The sequence below is a fragment of the Clarias gariepinus genome, chromosome 27 (assembly GCF_024256425.1).
Source record: "Clarias gariepinus isolate MV-2021 ecotype Netherlands chromosome 27, CGAR_prim_01v2, whole genome shotgun sequence".
Classification (NCBI taxonomy): Eukaryota; Metazoa; Chordata; class Actinopteri; order Siluriformes; family Clariidae; genus Clarias; species Clarias gariepinus.
Genome location: NC_071126.1, coordinates 23,767,501 through 23,788,118, shown reverse-complemented (window position 1 = coordinate 23,788,118; position 20,618 = coordinate 23,767,501). Strand labels below are relative to the sequence as shown.

The 20,618-nt window shown below is 41.9% G+C and overlaps 2 protein-coding genes across 2 annotated transcripts; both read left to right on the top strand.

Moving 5' to 3' along the window:
- Nucleotides 1–278: 278 nt before the first annotated feature.
- Nucleotides 279–8,798, top strand: ddhd1b (DDHD domain containing 1b). Its single transcript, XM_053488692.1, has 14 exons — nucleotides 279–842; nucleotides 1,002–1,146; nucleotides 1,975–2,151; nucleotides 2,240–2,368; nucleotides 2,563–2,710; nucleotides 3,464–3,573; nucleotides 3,678–3,784; nucleotides 3,885–4,141; nucleotides 4,394–4,463; nucleotides 4,959–5,108; nucleotides 5,977–6,041; nucleotides 6,631–6,806; nucleotides 6,994–7,239; nucleotides 7,570–8,798. Exons 1-14 carry the CDS (start codon nucleotides 282–284, stop codon nucleotides 7,749–7,751), a joined length of 2,523 nt encoding a protein of 840 aa, XP_053344667.1. The 5' UTR covers nucleotides 279–281; the 3' UTR covers nucleotides 7,752–8,798.
- A 2,032-nt stretch (nucleotides 8,799–10,830) lies between these two features.
- On the top strand, nucleotides 10,831–16,945 carry stxbp6l (syntaxin binding protein 6 (amisyn), like). The gene is made up of 7 exons (XM_053488681.1): nucleotides 10,831–10,920; nucleotides 12,182–12,350; nucleotides 12,562–12,692; nucleotides 12,804–13,137; nucleotides 14,364–14,465; nucleotides 15,422–15,555; nucleotides 15,939–16,945. Exons 2-7 carry the CDS (start codon nucleotides 12,197–12,199, stop codon nucleotides 15,960–15,962), a joined length of 879 nt encoding a protein of 292 aa, XP_053344656.1. The 5' UTR covers nucleotides 10,831–10,920; nucleotides 12,182–12,196; the 3' UTR covers nucleotides 15,963–16,945.
- The last annotated feature ends 3,673 nt before the right edge of the window (nucleotides 16,946–20,618 follow it).

Here is a 20,618-nt window from a genome sequence, read left to right as displayed (position 1 = left end):
CCCACATTATGTACTTTTAGTTAACTTTGTTGTTGTTGTTGTTGTCTCTGGAAGCTTGTGTCACCAAACCTAATTTCCTTGTGCTTGACAATAAAAAGCTCTTTCTAATTCTGTATATATATAAACTCACTGCAGTTCCACCAGTCACCAGCAGGTGTCAGCAGACACACACACACACACACACGAGACACCCTACACCCCGCTCACTTCCTCACGGCGCGCGCTCTGGTTACCGGGGAGTGCGTAATAGAGGCGCGCGCACACTCCGTATGCGGATGTGGATGTGTGCAGGCAGTGTGTGTGTGTGTGTGTGTGTGTGTGTGTTAGAGCTGCACGTACAGAGAGAGGGACTGGATTTAAAGCGCAGTGAGAGATGGAGCAGTGATTATAAATCAGTGTGTGTGTGTGTGTGTGTGTGTGTGCAGGGATCCCACACACACATGAGCGGTTTCCTCGGCGGCCCCGGGGGTGAGTACCGCGCCTCGGACTGGGGGGGTGATGCGCGCGCGGGGGGGATGATGGACACACACGGGGACATGATGGACACACACGGCATGCTGTTGGGCCTCACCCAGGACCCCCCGTACTCGGACCCGGACTACCTGGACCCGGGCTACACGGACGGGGACGAGCCCGCGGCGAGGACGCGCCCCAGCACGCGCAGCCGCTCCGGGGAGGTGACGGAGCTCGAGGCGCAGGAGGTGCGCTGGTTCTACAGGGAGGACAAGAGGAGCTGGAAACCCTTCGTGGGACACGACTCCCTGAAGATCGAGCGCGCGCACCGGGCCGTGTGCGCGCTCAGGGATGCGCGCGAGGGAGTGTTCGAGCCGCAGGGCCGGGAAGTGTGTATGGGTCAGGGTGTGTGTGAGGGTGTGTGTGTGGGTCAGGGTGTGTGTGATGGTGTGTGTGATGGTCAGGGTGTGTGTGTGGGACGGGGTGTGTGTGATGGGCAGGGTGTGTGTGTTGGGCAGGGTGTGTGTAAGGGTGTGTGTGAGGGTCAGGGTGTGTGTGAGGGTGTGTGTGATGGGCAGGGTGTGTGTAAGGGAGTGTGTGAGGAGGACGGCGCTGTGGAGTCGGTGTGTGTGCGCGGAGGACTGTACGAGGTGGATGTGAAGGAGAAGGAGTGTTACCCGGTCTACTGGAACCGTGAGTACATGGGGGGTCTGACAGAAGGGGTGTGTCTTAGAGAAGGGGCGTGTCTTACATTAGGGGTGTGTCTGTTTATATTTATATTCATCCCACTCATCGTCTCTACTGTATACAGGGTCACATGGGGTGGACCTAGAGCACGTGGCAGGGTACAGTCCACCACACACACACACACACACACACACACACACACACACACTCACACACGCATTTCACTAACCTGCATGTCCTTGGACTGTGGGAGGAAACCAGATAACCCAGGGGAAACACATCAAGCTCGGGGAGACCTGAGACAGTCCCTATAACACACTGTTTATTTAAAATGCAAATAAAATTTACAAAAGCTTAAAACACGATTCAAGCAAAAGTAATACAAAACCAAAACCCATTACTAGTTATTAAACAGTCTGTCCGTTCCTCTAGGAAGCTCTGTAGTCCCACTCTGGACTGTGGAGGCCAATGTATTTATTCCTATTTTCATGACCGTGGTACAGTAGGACCTCCAGTCAACACACTCACACACACACACACACACACTACAGACAGTCTGGGAACAGCGGTTAACCTGATCTGCACCTGTATCTCCCTCGACCCTGGAGGTGTAAGTGAACAGTGCTGACCACCAGCGCGCGGTTATACTGGGATAACCCTAACCCTATAATTATAAACATAACCTTACACTCTCAGGAATAAACGTACTGTACTGCTCCGTGTCAGTGGTGTAAAAAGGTACATGTGGTGTTCCTTTAGCCTTTTAGTAGCATTTGGGGCACAGCTGAAGTGTGTGTGTGTGTGTGTGTGTGTGTGTGTGGCTGTGTGTTATAGAGCAGGAGCGTATCCCGGTGATGAGAGCTCAGTGGTTTACAGACGGGACGTGGCTGCCGCTGGATGAGGAGGACGGAGACCTGATCGAGTTGGAACATTTAGCAAAATTTCGGGGGCATCGACTGGAAGATTCTCTCGAACCAGAGGGCGTGAGCGCAGCGCCGGAGAGCAAGGAGGGTGGGGTCACTGTGATCATACTACTACTAATAATAATACTATCACTAATAATAATAATAACGTGAGTGTGTGTGTGTGTGTGTGTCAGTGGTGCACAGTGTGAAGCTGAGCCGCAGTCATGTAGATTGGCACAGTGTGGATGAAGTTTATCTGTACAGCGATGCTACAACGTCAAAAATCGCTCGCAGCTTCACACAGAAACTCGGCTTCTCCAAGGGTCAGTCAGTCACATGCTCCTCCTCTTCCTCCTCTTCTCCTCCTCCTCCACTTCCTCCTCCTCTTCTCCTCTTCCTCCTCCTCCTCCTCTTCTTCTCCTCTGGTACACCTAATCTTAAACTATATGAATTAAATCTAGTTCTACCCCCAAATGTTCTCTTATGTGTGTGTGTGTGTGTGTGTGTGTGCTTTTAGCCTCCAGCAGTGGTACGCGTCTCCATCGTGGTTATGTGGAGGAGGCGGCTCTGGAGGACACACCCCCTGCTGCCACTCACATTGTGTTCGTGGTGCACGGGATTGGTCAGAAAATGGACCAGGGGCGGATCATCAGGAACACCAGCATGTACGATCCAAGTGTCTATCATCCCACTGGATAAGTCCCCGCCCACTCCTGGTCCTTCATTATAGATATATGAATAAGTATAAACGTGTGATTTAGGGGTGTGGCTATACAGTAGTAGTAGTAGTGGTATTTGTTTGTGTGATGTATGTCACTGTTTATAGTGTTAGTGTTGAGCTTTTATAGTTATAAAGAACAGAACACTGTGTTAAGATTAAAACAATTTGAGAATATAGTGGCGGGTGACGATGAGCGGGCCCAAGCACCTGCGCCATCACCGCTCCGGCGTCTCACACAACCTGTGGATTTTAAGAGCATGTTAAGACCTCAAAAAGCCCTGGGTCCTGTGACAGAGACATCACACTATGATGTCACTTAATATGATGTCACTCATAATGAGCTAGTTAAGATTACCATTATGACATAAGACCTTATACAACTATATAAAACTAATGAAGTTATTGGCCACATTTTGACATAAGTCTAAGTCCTCACTGCGGCTGAACTATTTGAGATATCAAACATCCCTTCACAAGTTTGGATCCGCCGTGTTCTAATCCGAGTGAATCCTATACGCCCGGTTTGGTGGCGATCGTGTTATTACCCTTGGGGGTGAACGTCAGAGTCCATCGTTTTGCAAACAACCCGAGATAACTGACTTCCTGTGGAGTGGAACAGATTAGTGTCATGATGGTAGAGTAATATCATTTCAGAGCTGACGTTTATGTTCCTGTGTGTGTTTGTGTGTTTATACAGGATGCGAGATGCTGCGAGGAAGATGGCGGAGAAACATTTTTCAGACAGAACGACGGAGCACGTGGAGTTCCTGCCTGTGGAGTGGAGATCCAAACTCTCTCTGGACGGAGGTGTGGAGGTTATTACTCTGATCCGATACAAACAAGATCTTTAATTGGGTTTATTATTGCTGTTGTTGTTCTCATTGTTGTTGTTGATGTTGTTGATGTTGTAGACACGGTGGACTCGATCACGCCTGATAAAGTGCGCGGACTGAGAGACATGTTAAACAGCAGCGCCATGGACATCATGTACTACACCAGTCCACTGTACAGGGACGAGGTCAGATATCTCACACACACACACACACACACACACACACACACACACACACACACACACACACCCTGTCTCTCACCCTGTGTGTGTGTGTGTTGTGTAGATAACGCGAGGTCTGACCTCAGAGCTGAACCGTCTCTACACACTCTTCTGTTCCCGTAACCCCGAGTTTGAGGAGACGGGACGAGTGTCTATCGTCTCACACTCGCTCGGCTGCGTCATCACCTACGACATCATCACTGGGTTCGACCCCGTCCGCTTACATCATCAGGAAGCGCCGGTTGCCGTGGAGACCGAGCCTCGGTGGTGCAGCAGCCGTGAACAGAGACTGTTGGAGGAGCTTCAGCTCACACGCACGAGGTCTCCTTCAAAAATAATGAACCTTTCCTAAAATCAACAATTACACTAAAATAAATCACTTCTCATTGATTATTTTATTTTTAAATAAGATTTTTTTTTTGTAAATAATGTAACATTATCCTGCTCTTTTTAATTAATTTTGCTCCACTTTTTGTGTAATATTAATTATATGATTATTATACTGCAGTGTGCCTCAGTGTTTTTATTACTATAGTGTTTAACGATCTTAATTTATCTGGATTATTTGATCAGGTTAAGGAATTTGGAGGATCAGTTTCAGAGCCTGAAGTCCTCGAGGAATTCTCCAGCGTTAAAATTCAAGGTAAAGTTGTAAAAACGTTAGCGATAAGATCCGTAACGCAGGTGGGACATGATTAGCATTTCCGTGTCCTCGTGCTAACAGGACATAAAGTGTGAATGTACAGTGTTCGACTCTTCAGTGTAAATTTGATCATTTTAGGATTTTATTTACGGAAGCAAAGATAATAAGCTAATCCTAAAAACTTTATGCACCCAAACACAATCACACAAACACAACATGAATATTTATATCTATGTTTATATTTAAACATGTGCATGTATTATTTGCAGGATGTCGTGGAGGTGTGTGTTCTCTCTACTCCCTGTACATTTTAATGTTGTGTTACTGCATTTTTGTCAATCAATGTTAATAATCCTATATTATAATAGTTTAAGATATTAATTATAATCATTGTTCTCACTAAACGGTGATAAATAACCCACATGCAGACCAAATGTAATCATAATATCAGTGTTTCTGTTGTAAATATATATAATGTGTGTGTGTGTGTGTGAGGTGGAGAACTTTTTCTGCATGGGTTCTCCCCTGGCCGTGTTCCTGGCCCTGCGTGGGGTTCGACCCGGTTCCTGCAGGACTCAGAACCACATCCTGCCTCGCTCCATCTGCACCAGACTCTTCAACATCTTCCACCCCACAGACCCAGTGGTGAGAACATCACCGTCACCGCCATCGTCACATCGTCACATTATACACAATAAGGTCAAAAGTATGTGCACCCCTGGCCATTGTGCCTGTGTGTAGTTCCTCTTTAAACTGTTCCCACACAGCTGTACAGAATGTCTCTGTGTGCTGTAGAGTTAGGGTTCTCCTTCACTGGAACTCAGAGGAACTAACAGAACCTTTATTCAGCGTGATATTTACACATTCTCCTGAATTAAATCTTGAGTTACTGTGGTCCACGTTTAAGTAAACAGGGACTAAATCATATTTAAAAATATTTTTTTTGGTAAAATAAATATTTCAGTAAATTGAAGTTCGCTCTGGTCTGAAACATGAGCAAACTTCAAACAAACAAACCTTAAATGGCCTGAAATTGAAAATACCTTAATTTTTTGTAAAGTATTTGTAAAGTCCTCCTACTGTAAGGGATTTCTTGTGAGTGTATGGACAGTTGGTGTATTACTGCCACCTCCTGGACTGGAGCAGAAGCTCGGCACAGAAAAAAAGATTATTGGTGTGTGTGAGTTTAAACACGTTACATAGTATTACAGTGTTTATTAGATACTCATCTATACGTTTCTCATGTTTTAAGACCTGCTGAAATATAACTGCTTAAACCAAATCAGACAATAAACGTTAATTTAATTGCAAAAGAAACCAGTCGACAGTTACATCATATTAATAAATAAAATCTACTCTCACAGACCATCGTAATGTCTAAGCAGGAAACTTAACAGTAATTACATTTCATTGTCCGTCACCGTACAGTGCTCGGATCCCTGCGATCGCTGCTTGTGGCTGATTTTATTTTTATTTATTTTAATTTGTTTATTGCGCGGTTGTTGTGTTGCAGGCGTACAGACTGGAGCCTTTGATCCTGAAACACTACAGCAACATCTCTCCTGTACAGATCCACTGGTAATGACTCCGTGTACACACACACACACACACACACACACTGTTCATCACCGACAGCGTGACACGTCTCACACACAATCGACAAATCAACATTACTGTTATTCTAAAACAACAAACACACACTGTGAATGCGTCGTATACACACAGTGTCTCGTTCAGAGCAAACGTAAACAATATAATGTAAACTGATCAGATCAAACACACCCAGTGTACAGCTGCTTCCTTACACAAGCAACACATCTTGTTTGCTTTGTCTATGTAATTTGCTGCCAGGTGTTCTTAAATAAATATCTAAAAGAGTGGGTGGAGTCAATTAAAAGCGTGTGTTAATGTTCCAGCTGAAACACCCCTCAGTCGCTGCACTCTGCTCCGTGTCACTCCTTCCCCGAACACGATGTTTCAGTGTCTGTAGATGAACCGCCCCAGACTCCACAGCCACAGGACCGTCTCAGGCTTTTCCTCCCACATTTATCACAAACACTGAATAAGATCACACGAGGGAATGTTGGTATTAGGGTTTTCACTCATGCTGTAATACCTCGGGATCTGAAAGTTGAAAATAAAATGTGTGTGTGTGTGTGTGTGACAGGTACAACACCAGCAGCCCCACCCCCTATGATGAGGTGCGGCCGGTGTTTCTGACTCCGCTGAAGGAGTGTGTGATTCTGTCAGAGGGTGAAAACACACCCAGTCCCTGTACGTCCCCCCCACCGCAGCGCAGGATGGGAGGGTCCATCACCAACCTGGGGAGAGCTAGTATCATGGGTAACACACACACACACACACACACACACAGAACTTAATATAAATCCTCTCTGAAATTCTATAATAACATTTATATTTTTAATTTTTATTCTCTGTCATATTACTCTCTCATTATCATACTGTTGGTCATGTGACATTAATGACATTCAGGTGGATGTGTGTGTGTGTGTGTGTGTGTGTGTCTCAGGAGCGGCGAGTATCGGTAAAGGCATCGGTGGAATCCTGTTTTCCCGTTTCTCCCGTTCGAGTGGACAGGTGGGCGGAGCTGACGAGGAGCCAATCAACTCCGAGGCGGGGCCATACGAGACAGAGGGCGGGGCTGTGGGAGAGGAGGGTGGGGTCACAGAAACTGAGGACAAGGTGGAGGAGAAGACGGAGAGAGAGAACGGCATGTCGCAGTCCACGTCCACCGTCATGGACAACTCCACTCTCTGTAGGTGGACACCAGTATGCTAATGACTGACATTAATATGCTAATGACCGACATTAATATGCTAATGACTGACATTAATATGCTAATGAATGACATCGTTGTGTCACAGAACATTTACTATATAGTATAAAAATACATTTAATAACAAAATCACTGAATTAACACTACATTTAAAGTTAACAGTTAAATTAATAATGTTTTGAATATGTAAATGTGTTGAGACAATTATATCTAATTATTAATTATTAGTATTAATTAGTTAACTATTTAATAATATATGTTACTTATCAACCTGCATTTGTTTATGTGTGTGTGTGTGTGTGTGTGCAGTGGAACTGGACCGGCGTATAGACTTCGAGCTGAGGGAGGGGCTGGTGGAGAGCCGCTATTGGTCAGCGGTGACATCACACACGGCCTATTGGTGCTCGTATGACGTGGCTCTGTTCCTGCTGACGTTCATGTACAGCGAGGACACGACACACGGAGAAGAGGAGGACACCGCTGAGTCATAATACACACACACACACACACACACAATGCATGCGTCGTTCTTATGTTCAGCTGGGAGTCGGTGGTTTGGCCCGTGCACAATCTGCTGCAGCACCGCTTACACTCAGAGCTACTGTATGTTCATGGCTAAGCTAACATGCTAACGAGTGAGTGTGAACTTTGCACATCCCAGTTTTATGACGTTATTATTGTCTTGTAGTTTCATACAGAATCCAGCTTTAACCCTACACACACACACACACACACACACACACACACACACACACACACACACACATGCACAGTGTGATTAGTGCAGTGTGTGACAGTCTAATCGTCATGTCACAACACACAACAATTCACTAGATTTATAAAAATTCATGGATTTCTTCATGTTTTGATAAATAACCAAATATTGATGGCACAAATGATGTACATGTAGCCACGCCCACATAATGCAAAAACACAGAGAGATAAATGACTAAATGAAGAATAAACAGAGATAAATCATCTGCAGAATGAAGGTGTGTGATACATCGAGCAGTAAGACAGCACATCAGCTAACACACACACACACACACACACACACACCTTGTATAGGGCTGGGAGTGTGTACGGGAGCAATATGATTAGCTGAGGGTTTTTATCCACCTTCATGTGACTCTACATATACGAGTGATTAATGTAAATCAATTAATTAGAGTTTTATATCCGAGTCGTATCGTTTAATGTTTGTGTTTAACCGCATAACTGAAACACTTAGTCACTAACGTTAGTGAATGTGAAATTTACAAAATGTACAGAATTGCCAAACACACACACACACACACACACACACACACACACACACACGTTCTGTGCCTGGGTTAAGGAGTGTTGGGGTTCCCCTCTGATGTCATAGACACTGCTCATTGGCTGAAATCACGATGATGTCATTGGGGTGACCATGCCACGCCCCCACCACCTGAACCAAACCCCACCCACACGCATGCTAAAAAAACACGATTTTATCTAATGGCATGTTTTAGTATTTATTTATTTATTTATTTATTTACTTATTAATACGCTTGTTTATCCTCTGTACACAGAAAGCCTTACTTCCTCAGCCTTGTTAAATAAAACATTTTGTTATTAGTGTTTGTAAGTAAACAGTTACTGATGTTTGTTCTTACCAGCTCCATTTATACGAACCCGAACCCTGATATCCCGTTAACCAGAAAAGGTCAACATTATCTGTTTAAACACTCGATCTGATCGTTAAATCGTTTAATGAGTGAGAGCACACATGTTCTAGGCCCAGGAACCGTGCATGTTGTTTAGACGATGCGTCGTCAGTGCTGTCTCTTTGCCACTCCATCCTCTGACCTACACAGACATCTCTGATACAAGAGGAGTTGATATTTCAAAAAAATTACGAATCAATCGTGCCTAATGTGAAAATGCCTAAAAGTTAAATTAATTACAAATAAAAGTTATATTCTGATTAAACACTTTGAGAATGTAAACACACACACTATATCCTAAACACCCTACACAGTTACATTAGACTCTAATCAGGATGATTTTAGATTAAACACAGCTCGTGATGTATTCAGGACACCAGCTGCTGAAAAAACATTCAGTTTCTTCTATTTTGTTTGTCACTCCATGTATTTTTTGCAGTAAATATTCTGTATATATGTGTGTTTGTGTGTGTTTCCTTACACACTTGTTTCTGTGCTAGCTCTGACATGAACCCTGTTTAATGTTGTTTTACTTGTTTGTGTTTCATGATGACATACAGTATGTAGCAAAACTGCAATAAAACAAGTGAATATTCACCCGGTTTGTACTGAGACATTTATATCATCTACAAAACCCACAACAATCCTGACTGGCTCGGGTTAGTGAGACAGAAACATGGATAGTTACGTTTATATTATCTTCAATTTAACTTTTAATTTTTAATTAAAATTTAAAAATTTCAATTTAATTTTGTTTCATGATTTTGCGTGAGTCAAACCCTTGCTTTCTCTCTTTTAGAGGAGTCTGTGTTTAACACAAGAAATTAGAGAGAGAAAATTCACTCACCAGGAGACTTAGGGCGGGGGGGCAGTCCATCGCAGGGCACACACACACCCTCACACACACACCCTCACACACAATTAGCCTAATCTGCATGTCTTTGGACTGTGGGAGGAAACCGGAGTATCGAGAGGAAACCCACCAAGTACAGGGAGAACATGCAAACTCCATACACACAGAGACGGGAATCGAACCTGGACCCTGGAGGTGCAAGGAGACAGTGCTAACACTACACCACCGTGCTGCCTACTCATGTAATCTATTTTTATTTAAATTTAAAATAAAATAAATTGTATTCAATGTATTGTTGTTTTTGTTTATCAACTTTGAGAAATGTTTTAAGCTCCGTCTATATCATATATCTCTTTAAACCATGTTCTTAAATGCACTGTTTGGCCAAAAGTATGTGCACACCTGTCTCTCACACCCATATTCAGTACTTATATAAATACAATTGCTACACAAAGGTTAAACCACACAGGTATACTGTAGGTACAGGAAGCTTCTGTGTGATGTAGAATTACATTTTCCTTTCACTGGTACTAAGAGGAACCCAACGAACCCTTATCCTCCATGATAGGTGAGATCCATCAGCATCCCATCAGCGCCTGAGCTCACTAACGCTCTTGTAGAATGTGTAGATGAACCCCAACCCCCTCAGCCCAACACCCCACCATAGTGTCCAGCCTTCTCAGAAGAGTGGAGCGCTTTATAACAGGAAACACGGGGTAATAAATCTGGAGTGGGACGTTCATGGTCAGGGGTGCACATACTTTTGATAGCATAGTGTGTATATATCAGAATCCAAAATCACAGCTAATTCAAAAATTTCAGGTGATGTGTTTTCATTCATTCATTCATTTATTTATTAATTTATCCTTATTTAGAATGATATAATGGTTTCTATCTGCAGTTACTCTGAGGTTATAGAATCTGACCAATCACAATCCAGAACAGCAGAGTGATCATGTGATCACAGTGAAAAGGGCCTGCGCAGATCAGCAGTGACAGACACAGAGAGAGAGAGAGAGAGAGAGAGAGAGAGAGAATGGCTGAGATTTATTCAGAGCAAATCAACTAAAGTGAGACGAAGCTGAGACGAGGCTGAGGCGAGTCAACAACCAGCAGGTGAGTGAGAAATAACAACCTCACTTTCACTTCACACACTTTATTCACAATGCTTTTATATTCATTACATTTTTGTTTCACTTCAAATTAGAAAAAAAGAACATCTTATTTACTTTCATATATTTTCACATTTTTAAAGTTTTTTTAGTTTGTTATAATAATAATATTATTATTAATAAGTTGATTTATTTTAATGATTCTGTAAAAGGAGTTTCTTATAAGTGTTGAAACTTTGCGGGCGAAACAGTGACACTTTCACTGCAGTTTGTTTTCCACCTTTTTCTCTTTAGAAATCTTCTATGTATTACTACATATTTTTCACCTTGTGTTTTTTAAGCATTAATTTTGAGTTGTTTTATTTCCTCTTGTTTTCATTTTCTTGCTCTAATGTCTTTACCAGTCAAAAGTTACTACTGTACCTACTTATTTAAGGGTTTTCCCCCCCAAGTCTTGTTTTATTTCAGAGTTTTTATATCTTCAGTGTTGTTCTACAGTGTAGATTTCCATTCTGTGAATTCCAGTCTCGGTGATCAGACCTGTGTGGAGACGTCAGACAAAGAGCCCCGTGAACATGGCCATGAACTGTACATTAGTGTCCATGCGTACTCTGGTGAAGGTGTCTGTAGGAATCTAGAGCCATGGGCGGGGTCAGGTGCAATGCAGAAGGAATTTAATGCTTAAAGTTTTAATTCATGTTGAGTTTTCTGGAATCAACACAAGGTCAAAATTCTCATCACAGCACGACTAATATCAGGTTAAACATCTTTCAGCAGGGTTGTGCTTCAGCAGATGCTTTAGTCTCAATCAACAAGCATCTGTAGATCTTTAATATCTGGTTTGATATCTGATTGCTCTTCTTTCAGTTTCCTGGCACGAACACGACTTTTCAAAAGGGTTCACAAACTTTTAATAGGTGAAGTAAAGACTTTCAGTGGAAACTGGTTTTGGGGATAAATGTCACTTTACTGGTGCAGAAGAGTCTGAGTTCATGTCTGAAGTGTGAAGGACTGGAGTAGGTACAGTCACTGATATTCATGGACATTACGAGCTCTGAAGCTGGGTGTAAGGAAACACAACAGTCAGAGTTTTCCTTTATGACACTTAAATGTTTTATTAAACATCCCTGTTGTTGGAAAAAGCTCCAACGGTGAGTTTCCTTACCATGAGGGTTGTTCAGAAGAAGCTGGAATCTAATGTTCAAGCCCTGCTGGTCAGCTGTATAATATCAGTGTGTGACTCATGTTTATATTTAATTCTCCAGCTGCAGGTTCAGACGATGACGATCCAGTCAATGATTAAAAAAGAGATCTTCTCTCCACTCCATGAGAAGTTATTAACAGTGATTGAAGTGAGGAAGAGGAGGAGGAGAAGGCTGACCTTCATCCCAGCAGGGCGTAAAGGGGAATACATCACCTTCCTCTGTCTGTCAGGTACATTATTTAGCATCATGCTAATGGCTTATCTCAGGCATGATATCTAACGCAAACCTAAAATTACGCTACACTAACAGCTGTGAATGTTGTTGTGCCCTGAGTTACATCATAACTGTAGGCAAACAATAAAATGCTGATTTGAACATTGTTGTGTAAATGATATCATGCTAATATGTTCAGCCAATCGCGTGATCTAAACTTTCCCTAGTGACGAATAAAAAGCCAGCTCAAGTTTTTATCACCAAAGTGAAGCAGTTTGAATTTTCTCCACAATTTGAGAAACGCTCACACTGGAGTCTGGACCAACTACGCCGTGTCGACGGTATCGATCCTGAAAAGGTGTGAAGACTTATTTATTACAATAACCTCAAGTACAACCATCTCAAATTTTGTTATTATTAATATTTTTGAAAAATTACCATTATTATTATTATTATTATTATTATTCAGGACAGTCCAGATTTTGATCTGGTGTTTGATCACGGGTCTGATCAGTGGGTCGCTGCATCATCAGCTGAGAAATGCATGTTCATTCAGATCCTCTATCATCTCTGCCAACATTACTGGAAGAGTCAGAGGGAGCTGAGTGTCACAGCGCCCCCTGGGGGTCAGAAACCCATCTCCACCTCCACTATCCCTGCATCCACCTCCATGTCCTCATCCTCCACCATTGTTACCTCCACATCCACCGAACAAATAACTTCCCTGGAGAAAAAGAAGAAGAAAAGTCGTGATGCACCGCGCCCAACTGAATTCATTAACTGCCAGCCCAAATTACTGGGAGGTAAAAAAAAGCATTTCATTATGATAGCTAATTCAATGAAGAATAACTGTACTGTGTAACATCACACTTTTTTTTCCAAAATTGAAATTTTTTTGTAAATTTTAATTTTTTAAAAACTTGTCTTTGTGTGATTTTTGTCCAGCTGTAGGCTGATGTAAGTGCTCTGGGCAACTTCAGATCTGTGAAAGTGGAGCTTAGAAAATCTCTTGTATGAGATGTTTAATTTTAAGTCCTAGGTGTTGTCTGTGTTCCGGCCCCAAATGATCTGTAGGAAGAAGCTCCTCCTCAGTCTCTCTGTGTTGGTCTTCAGGGAGCGGAATCGCTTTCCCGACCTCAACAGAGTGAACAGTCCATTGTTGGGATGGCTGAGGTCCTTCACGATCTTCCAGGCCTTGGTCCAGCACCGCTTGCTGTAGATCGAGTGCAGGTCAGGGAGCTCGGTGCGGATGATGCGCTCAGCTGATCGCACCACCCTCTGTAGAGATCGTCTGTCCTGCATGGTGCTGTTTCCAAACCAGGTTGTGATGTTTCCCGTCAGGATGTTCTCAGTGGTGCAGGTGTAGAAGTTCCTAAGCACCTTGAAGGGCAGTCTGAACACCTTCAAGCATCTGAGGTGGTAAAAAAATAAAAATAAAAATCGGCCTGCTTCACCATGTTGTTTATGTGACAGGACCGTGACAGGTTCTGCATGATGTGAACGCTGAGGTAGTCGAAACTGACCACTCCCTCTACTGAGGTTTTGTTAATGATAAGGGACTGGCAGTTTCTCCTGCTTCGTCCTGAAGTCCACGATCAACTCCTTTACCTTGCTGATGTTCTGGAGGAAGTTGTTCTCCTTGCCCCAGATCTCCAGGCTTTCACCTTCTTATCATTATCAGAGATTAGTCTTACCACTACATTGTTTTCAGCAAACTTGATGGGAACACAGAGGGATGTAGTAAGTCCCAGGTCCTCCAGCATGATGAGGGGATTATGGTGTTAAACTGAGGAGTGGCCCACATACAGCATTCAAACAGGATCTCCTTTCCCTCTATAACTCAGGGCTGTGTGTAGGAGGTGTGTGATGGTGTCATTAGGAAACTGTAATGGGTCTCCAGAGTGTCAGGTACTGAAGAGATGATGATGATGATGGATGATGATGATGAATGATGATGATGTTGTAAGTGTGTGTGTGTGTGGGTGTGTGTGTGTGTGTGTGTGTGTGTGTGTGTGTTCACTTTTTTCAGATGCCTGCTCGTTAAACATCGTTATCTACCGCTGTAAGATCTTCCTGCACAGATTGAGGAACTCCATGACCTCTGCTCAGGAACCAAGTCCCAGTCAGAACGGTGAATAATAATAATAATAATAATAATAATAATAATAATAAATATTATTCTAATATTTATGAGACATGTAGAACGTCCTAATGAAAACCAGGTTATGTTTAGGATGGAGATGGATGGTCTCTTCAGTACTGTTTCCTGTATTCCTGCTTCATCTCTGTGTGACAGTGATGGGTCGGAATGTGTGCGTGAGTGTGTGTGCGTGTGTGTGTGTGTGTGTGTGTGTGTGTGTGTGTGGAAGTTCTTTGTTAGTTTCCATTACAAAAGTTCAAATGACCTTTTGTTTGTGAGCAAGGGCGAGCAGGGACACAAAGTCAGACTGTGTGTGTGCGTGTGTGTGTGTGTGTGTGTATGGTGTGTGTGTGTGTGTGTGCTGACACTGGGTTTCACACTGGAGTGAGTGTAATGGATGGGAGACGTGCCAGGAGCAGCTCTGTGTTAATTCAGGTTTTGATGAAATTATGACCAGCTTTAACGAGCAGAGCTCGAGTCTACAGTCTGAGACCATTATATTTATGACATTAGGACGGAGTTCCTTATCCAGAGTGACGTCCCTCATCCTGAGGATGCTTTTTACTTTTACTCCACTACATTCTACAACAAATCTCTTTAATGTCATTTAATGTTATGCATTTGAAGCAGGAACACTTTTTCTTAAGACCATCCATCTCTTATTAAAGGACGGTCACCTGCTGAGTATATATCTCCTGTAACTGTGTGACGTGCCTTACTTTTACTCACGTACACATGAAAGTGAAGGATTCTACTTTTACTTGTGTAATATTTGGACCTGTGGAGTCTCTACCTTTACTCAGGGACAGCGTCAGTGTATGTTGTCCTCGTGACCTGGATGTGTGTGTAGAGTGATGTTAATGCTGTGGATGATGGAGAGAGAGGAGAGCCTTCTGATTGGTCAGATGTGATATAGGGGAGGAGTCACTGTGTCTCTTTGATTTCAGCTCCTCCTGTGAAGGTGGGCGTGGTCAGCTCCTCCCCTCCCGCGCAGAGCTTTATAGGAGCGGTGGGGCGGAGGGCGAGTCAGGTGTTCAGCGAGCGAGGGGAGTTTAAACAACTCGCTGAAAATGTACACAAGGTAAACAGCTCAGTGACGTCAGTCGGCTTTAATGATCAGTGTATATTTATAATAACGCGCCCCAGGATAAAGACAAGAGCTGATGCCTGACCCAGGAAACCTTGCTCACTGCTTATGTTTAGCATTATATAGAACTAGATGTATTCGGCCTTTTGCATTTTTTTCTCTAAGTTTTATACTGTACATCTACATGAAATAAGAGCAATGATTTCTGAAGGTGTGAAGGTGAAGTTTTTCAGTTGTTCAGTTATTAAAATTGCAAAAAACCCTGCAGTGATTGATGTAAATATAGTTATTAGATATGTTGTTGCATTTCTGTCTTATACTGTTTGTGTGTGTGTGTGTGTGTGTGTGTGTGTGTGTGTGTGTGTGTGTGTTTGCAGCTTGCCCAGAAACATCGAGATTAATTGAATCTGACTCCTCCATCTCCACCATGTGTGTTTACAGGAGTTTGTAATAATCTTTAATAATCTCAGTGTATACTGTACATGTGATCGAGCCACTAGAGGGCGATACTGAGTTCTAAAAAAAAAAAAAAAGGCTGAGGTTCACATTGTAAGACATAATCACTGTGTGTTGTTATATAATTCATACAATAACATTGTAACAATAACAGCACTGGACTGGTGTTACACAAATACACACATGATTATTAATATAGTAATTCTGGTTGTATTAATATAATTAACAGTATTTACACACCTGCAGTACTGTTAGTTAGGAGGACCCAAAGCTATATTTTAGGTTTAATACGTTTATAAGGTTTATATCTGGTCATTTTAATGTTTAATGGATTAATGTTGTAACTGTGAAGTGGAATTTAACTGGTTTGTATTCAGGATTTTCCTTGTGGAATAAACCACACCTCATAGCGTGATACCACCACCACCATGCTTCACACCGGGCCAGAAGCAGAATTTTTAGTCACATTAATAATAAGAATAATGAGTTTGTTTATTTATGTATTTATGTTTTTATTTATTTATTTATTTATTTGTCTCTGTTGACAAAAAAATCCTTCAACAGTACAAAGGAAGATTATACAGTAAAGTGTACAATAATATCTGTGTCTTAATTATTAAAGACAAATTAATTTTTTATGTTTTTAATGTTTGTAATTGGTCTATAGTCATGTATTAACAATGTTAATGGCTTTAGTCTCTGCTGTGGGTTTTTACGGCTGATTAAGCAGCACAGGTTTATAAATGATGTAAGAACCAGTGTGTGTGTGTGTGTGTGTGTGTGTGTGTGTGTATGGCTGAGTGTGTGTTGTACTACTGTAATAACAGAAACGTCCTTGGTTAATAATTGTTGTTGTTTGTCTTTTGTCCTTTATTGTTCTGTCAGTTCTTGTGCCTAATGTATGAACATTAAACTGAGTTTGTCCCCACCTGCCTGCCGTAGTCTGTTCTTTCTACAGGTGAAATAATGATTCAGGTGATTCAGGTGCACATCCTGTATAACAGTGTTACTGCTGGTTGCTGTATGAGCCATAAAACCAGATCATATGCAGTGTGAATATGAGCTGAATTCAGCAACAGTCACCCAATCAAACCAGAAATTTACTGATCAGAAACCAATCAATCAGAAATCAGGTGTAATGCATTTAAAGGGATGAAGTGATGCTGGTGATGATCCATGTCGATACGACGTCACTCTAAACTAAACATGGAGTTAACGAGTTAACACGTCCGTCCTGGAGTCCAGAAAGTGTTTAATTACGTAGATCTTGAGCTTTGACATCATACACCATCTGACCAAAAAAATAAAATCATGGCCGTGACATTGTTTCCATAGGTTTATGCAACGTCACAACATTTATTTCAGTCCAGAGTTGCATTCCTTTCTCTCCTCGATCTTGTACTGACGATGTGAGAGTCGGTCCATTGTGCAAAGCTTTCTCCAGCACGTCTCAAAGGTTCTCTTATTTGGTTAGGGTCTGGACTTACTGGTGGCCAATCCATGTGTGAAAATGATTCCTCGTGCTCCCAGAGCCCCTCTCACACTCTGAGTCCTGGAATATGTTCCATACCATCAGGGAAGAAACCCTGCATAGATGTGATCCTCTGGTGATTCAGTACATCCAGGTGGTCAGCTGACTTCATTTTATTGCCCCATAACGTTACTGAGTCTAGACCTGAGTAACTGATCAACCCCAGATCATAACACTGTCTCCAGAGGCTTGTACAGTGGACACTATGCATGATGGGAGCATCGCTTCATGTCCTTCCCTTCTCACCCTGACACGCCCATCACTCTGGGATAGGCTCAGTCTGCACTCATCAGGTCACATGACCTTTCTCCATCACTCCAAAGTCCAGTCGTTATGATCCCTAACAAACTGAAGACTTTTTTTCTCCATGATGAGTCTCACTAATGAGTGTTTTTCTTACAGACACACAGCTGTTTAGTCCCAATGCCGTGAGTTCCCTTGGCATTGTGCCTGAGGAAATGCTCTTACTGTCACTGTTAAACGTAGCTCTGAGTCCTACTGGGATTTTTAAATGATTTAATGTCACTGAGTGTTTAAGTGTGTATTTTATAGTTTCCAACCCAATTTTAGTAGTTTTAGCGATCTCCTTAGTTGTTTATCTTTATGAATAATTTGACCCTTTTGAAACAGAGTAACATCTTTGCCACGCCCACAGACTATGACGTCTGACACGGTTGTGTAAGAAATGAGAAGCTCATCAGTGTATTAGTTAGTTAAATAACAAAATCCTGCACAACCTGCATGTTCAAGCTGTAACGAGAGCAATAGAAGGGCTTTAAGAAGGTTACATTAGTGCTTACGAAGGTAAGCTAACTTACTGGATATGAAGATATCTACTACAAACAGTAACAGGATTAGCTATATTGCTAACGAGCTAACTTTGCTATGTTACACTGGATAACAGTGTGGCTTGGGTGACCCCGTGTGGACCTGTGCTAATGATAGCGTGATTATCACTTCAGTAACGAATAAAGAAGTGGAAACAATTGAAAGCTAATCTCTGAGTTGTACTTTGACAGATTAGCACCTCGAGCCACATAACAAAATAGAGATTATAGTTCTTGTCTTGCTGGTGAAATGTAAATCTCCCCTTCTTAACTTTCAATACACGTATGATTGCTTTTGCTCTCCATGTCTTCCTGCAATTCTTCTTACAACCACTACAACCATAAACAGAGATAAACACCACGCCTACTCCTGAGACAACTGCAGATTAGATCTAAAGATGGGGAACTAAAATAAGGTTGGAGCTCATGTGCCAGAGGATTGTTTGGATTTGTTGCATCTTTACATCTTCACATTCGATCTGCATGCAGTTTTGAAAAAAAAAAGAGTATTTTTTCCATTACTGAAATTGCAGCTCAGACGCTCAGATGTGTGTAGAACGTGGACGTGTGTCTGCGGCATCCTCGCTCGTCAGCGTGACCGTACACTCACACCCCGCCCTCATACGTGCATAACCTGACCGAGGGGTGACGCTGCACTGCAGGACAATGTGAGGAGTGAAGGCGTGACATTTCTGAAGGTCGAGCTCCACAAGCTCCTGGCCTTCCTCATGAATCTGGGCTGGACCCTTCTGACATTTTCCTGAGCTGGTCCATAAATCTGTTCAGTGTATTGAAGTGAGCGCGGTGTTGAGTGAACGGTGAAGGGCAGATAGAATGAGTAACAGGACGGGGGTGGACCGGCTTTGTTCCTGAAGCTGAACCATCAGGCCCTCCCTCAGACGTGCTGAAGAGTCTAAAGATGGTTCTGGATGGTCCTCTGTTCGAACGGTTGCCATTTTTTGGACGTGAGGATCTCAGTGTGACTTCTGCATCTTTCTTCAGTTGGCTGGTTTTCCATTTGTTCCATCTGAAGTCATTGTGTGTACGTGGGTGTGTATTAATAGACAGTGAGGGTGTGTTGTGTATGTTCATGTGTGCGTGCATGTGTGTGTGTGTGTGTGTGTGTGTGTGTGTGTGTGTGTGTGTACGAGCAGAATGAAAGGCATCTCGGCAACAGAACCTGGACTATGGGATAAATATCCGGTTTCAAGGCCGTCGACCCATAAAGCACAACACAGACACTCTATACTGCTGGAATTGTCTTACTAAGACACACACACACACACACACACACACACACACACACACACACACACACACACACCATGGACTATAATGGGACAGGAATGCAGTCTGGACCAACAGGCGAGGAGAACCCTGGTACAAAAGACTGAAGGATCTTTGTTACTGAAGATTTAATAAACAATTCATTAACAGACAGCGAGTGAGTCGGTGCCCGGGTGCGAACACGCCATCGCTTAATAACAGTCATTATACAAAGTTTATATATATATATATACTGTATATATATATATATACTGTACACATAACAGACGAGTCAGCAAACTTAATCATTTAATAACGATGAAGTTAAAGAAAATATATTAAAATAAGAGCAGGAGAAAATTCTTAAAATTCAATATTTTAGAGAATAAACAATTATTTTAAATTTGAGTTTTGTTTATTATTTTGTCCAAATATATTTTATGTTTTTACAGTTTCAATTATTTCAAATTGTTTTCAAAACTATTCTAAATGTTTTAAGGTATTTGTATTAGATATTGATTAATTTTATAATATTTTAAATCTAAGTTTATTTACTTTTAATAATAATTACTGATATTATAAATTTTCTTCTCTTTCTTCATTTTACTTCATTTAGTGTAATTTAATGTAAAGCTGTTTTTATAAATGTTTACAACAGAAATGTTTTATAATGTTTTTGTTTTTTCTTGTATTTTATCAGTTTTATTAAATTTATTTCCTTTGTTCTAAGATCAGATACTAAACCACCTACAGTAGGTTTAATAACTTAATTAAATTAAATTAAATTAAATTAAATTAATACCCGTGTCTACATTTTAGTGAGAAAACACTTAATTTTTTTCTCATCTGTTAAAAATCCTAAATAAAATCAAGTATATATATTTTTGTGGCAAAAAACGACTTGGCTTTATTTTGCTGAAGCAACAAATGAGAAAAATTTTAGCAGCTTCACTTACCAAAGCAATCTATAATCTAAT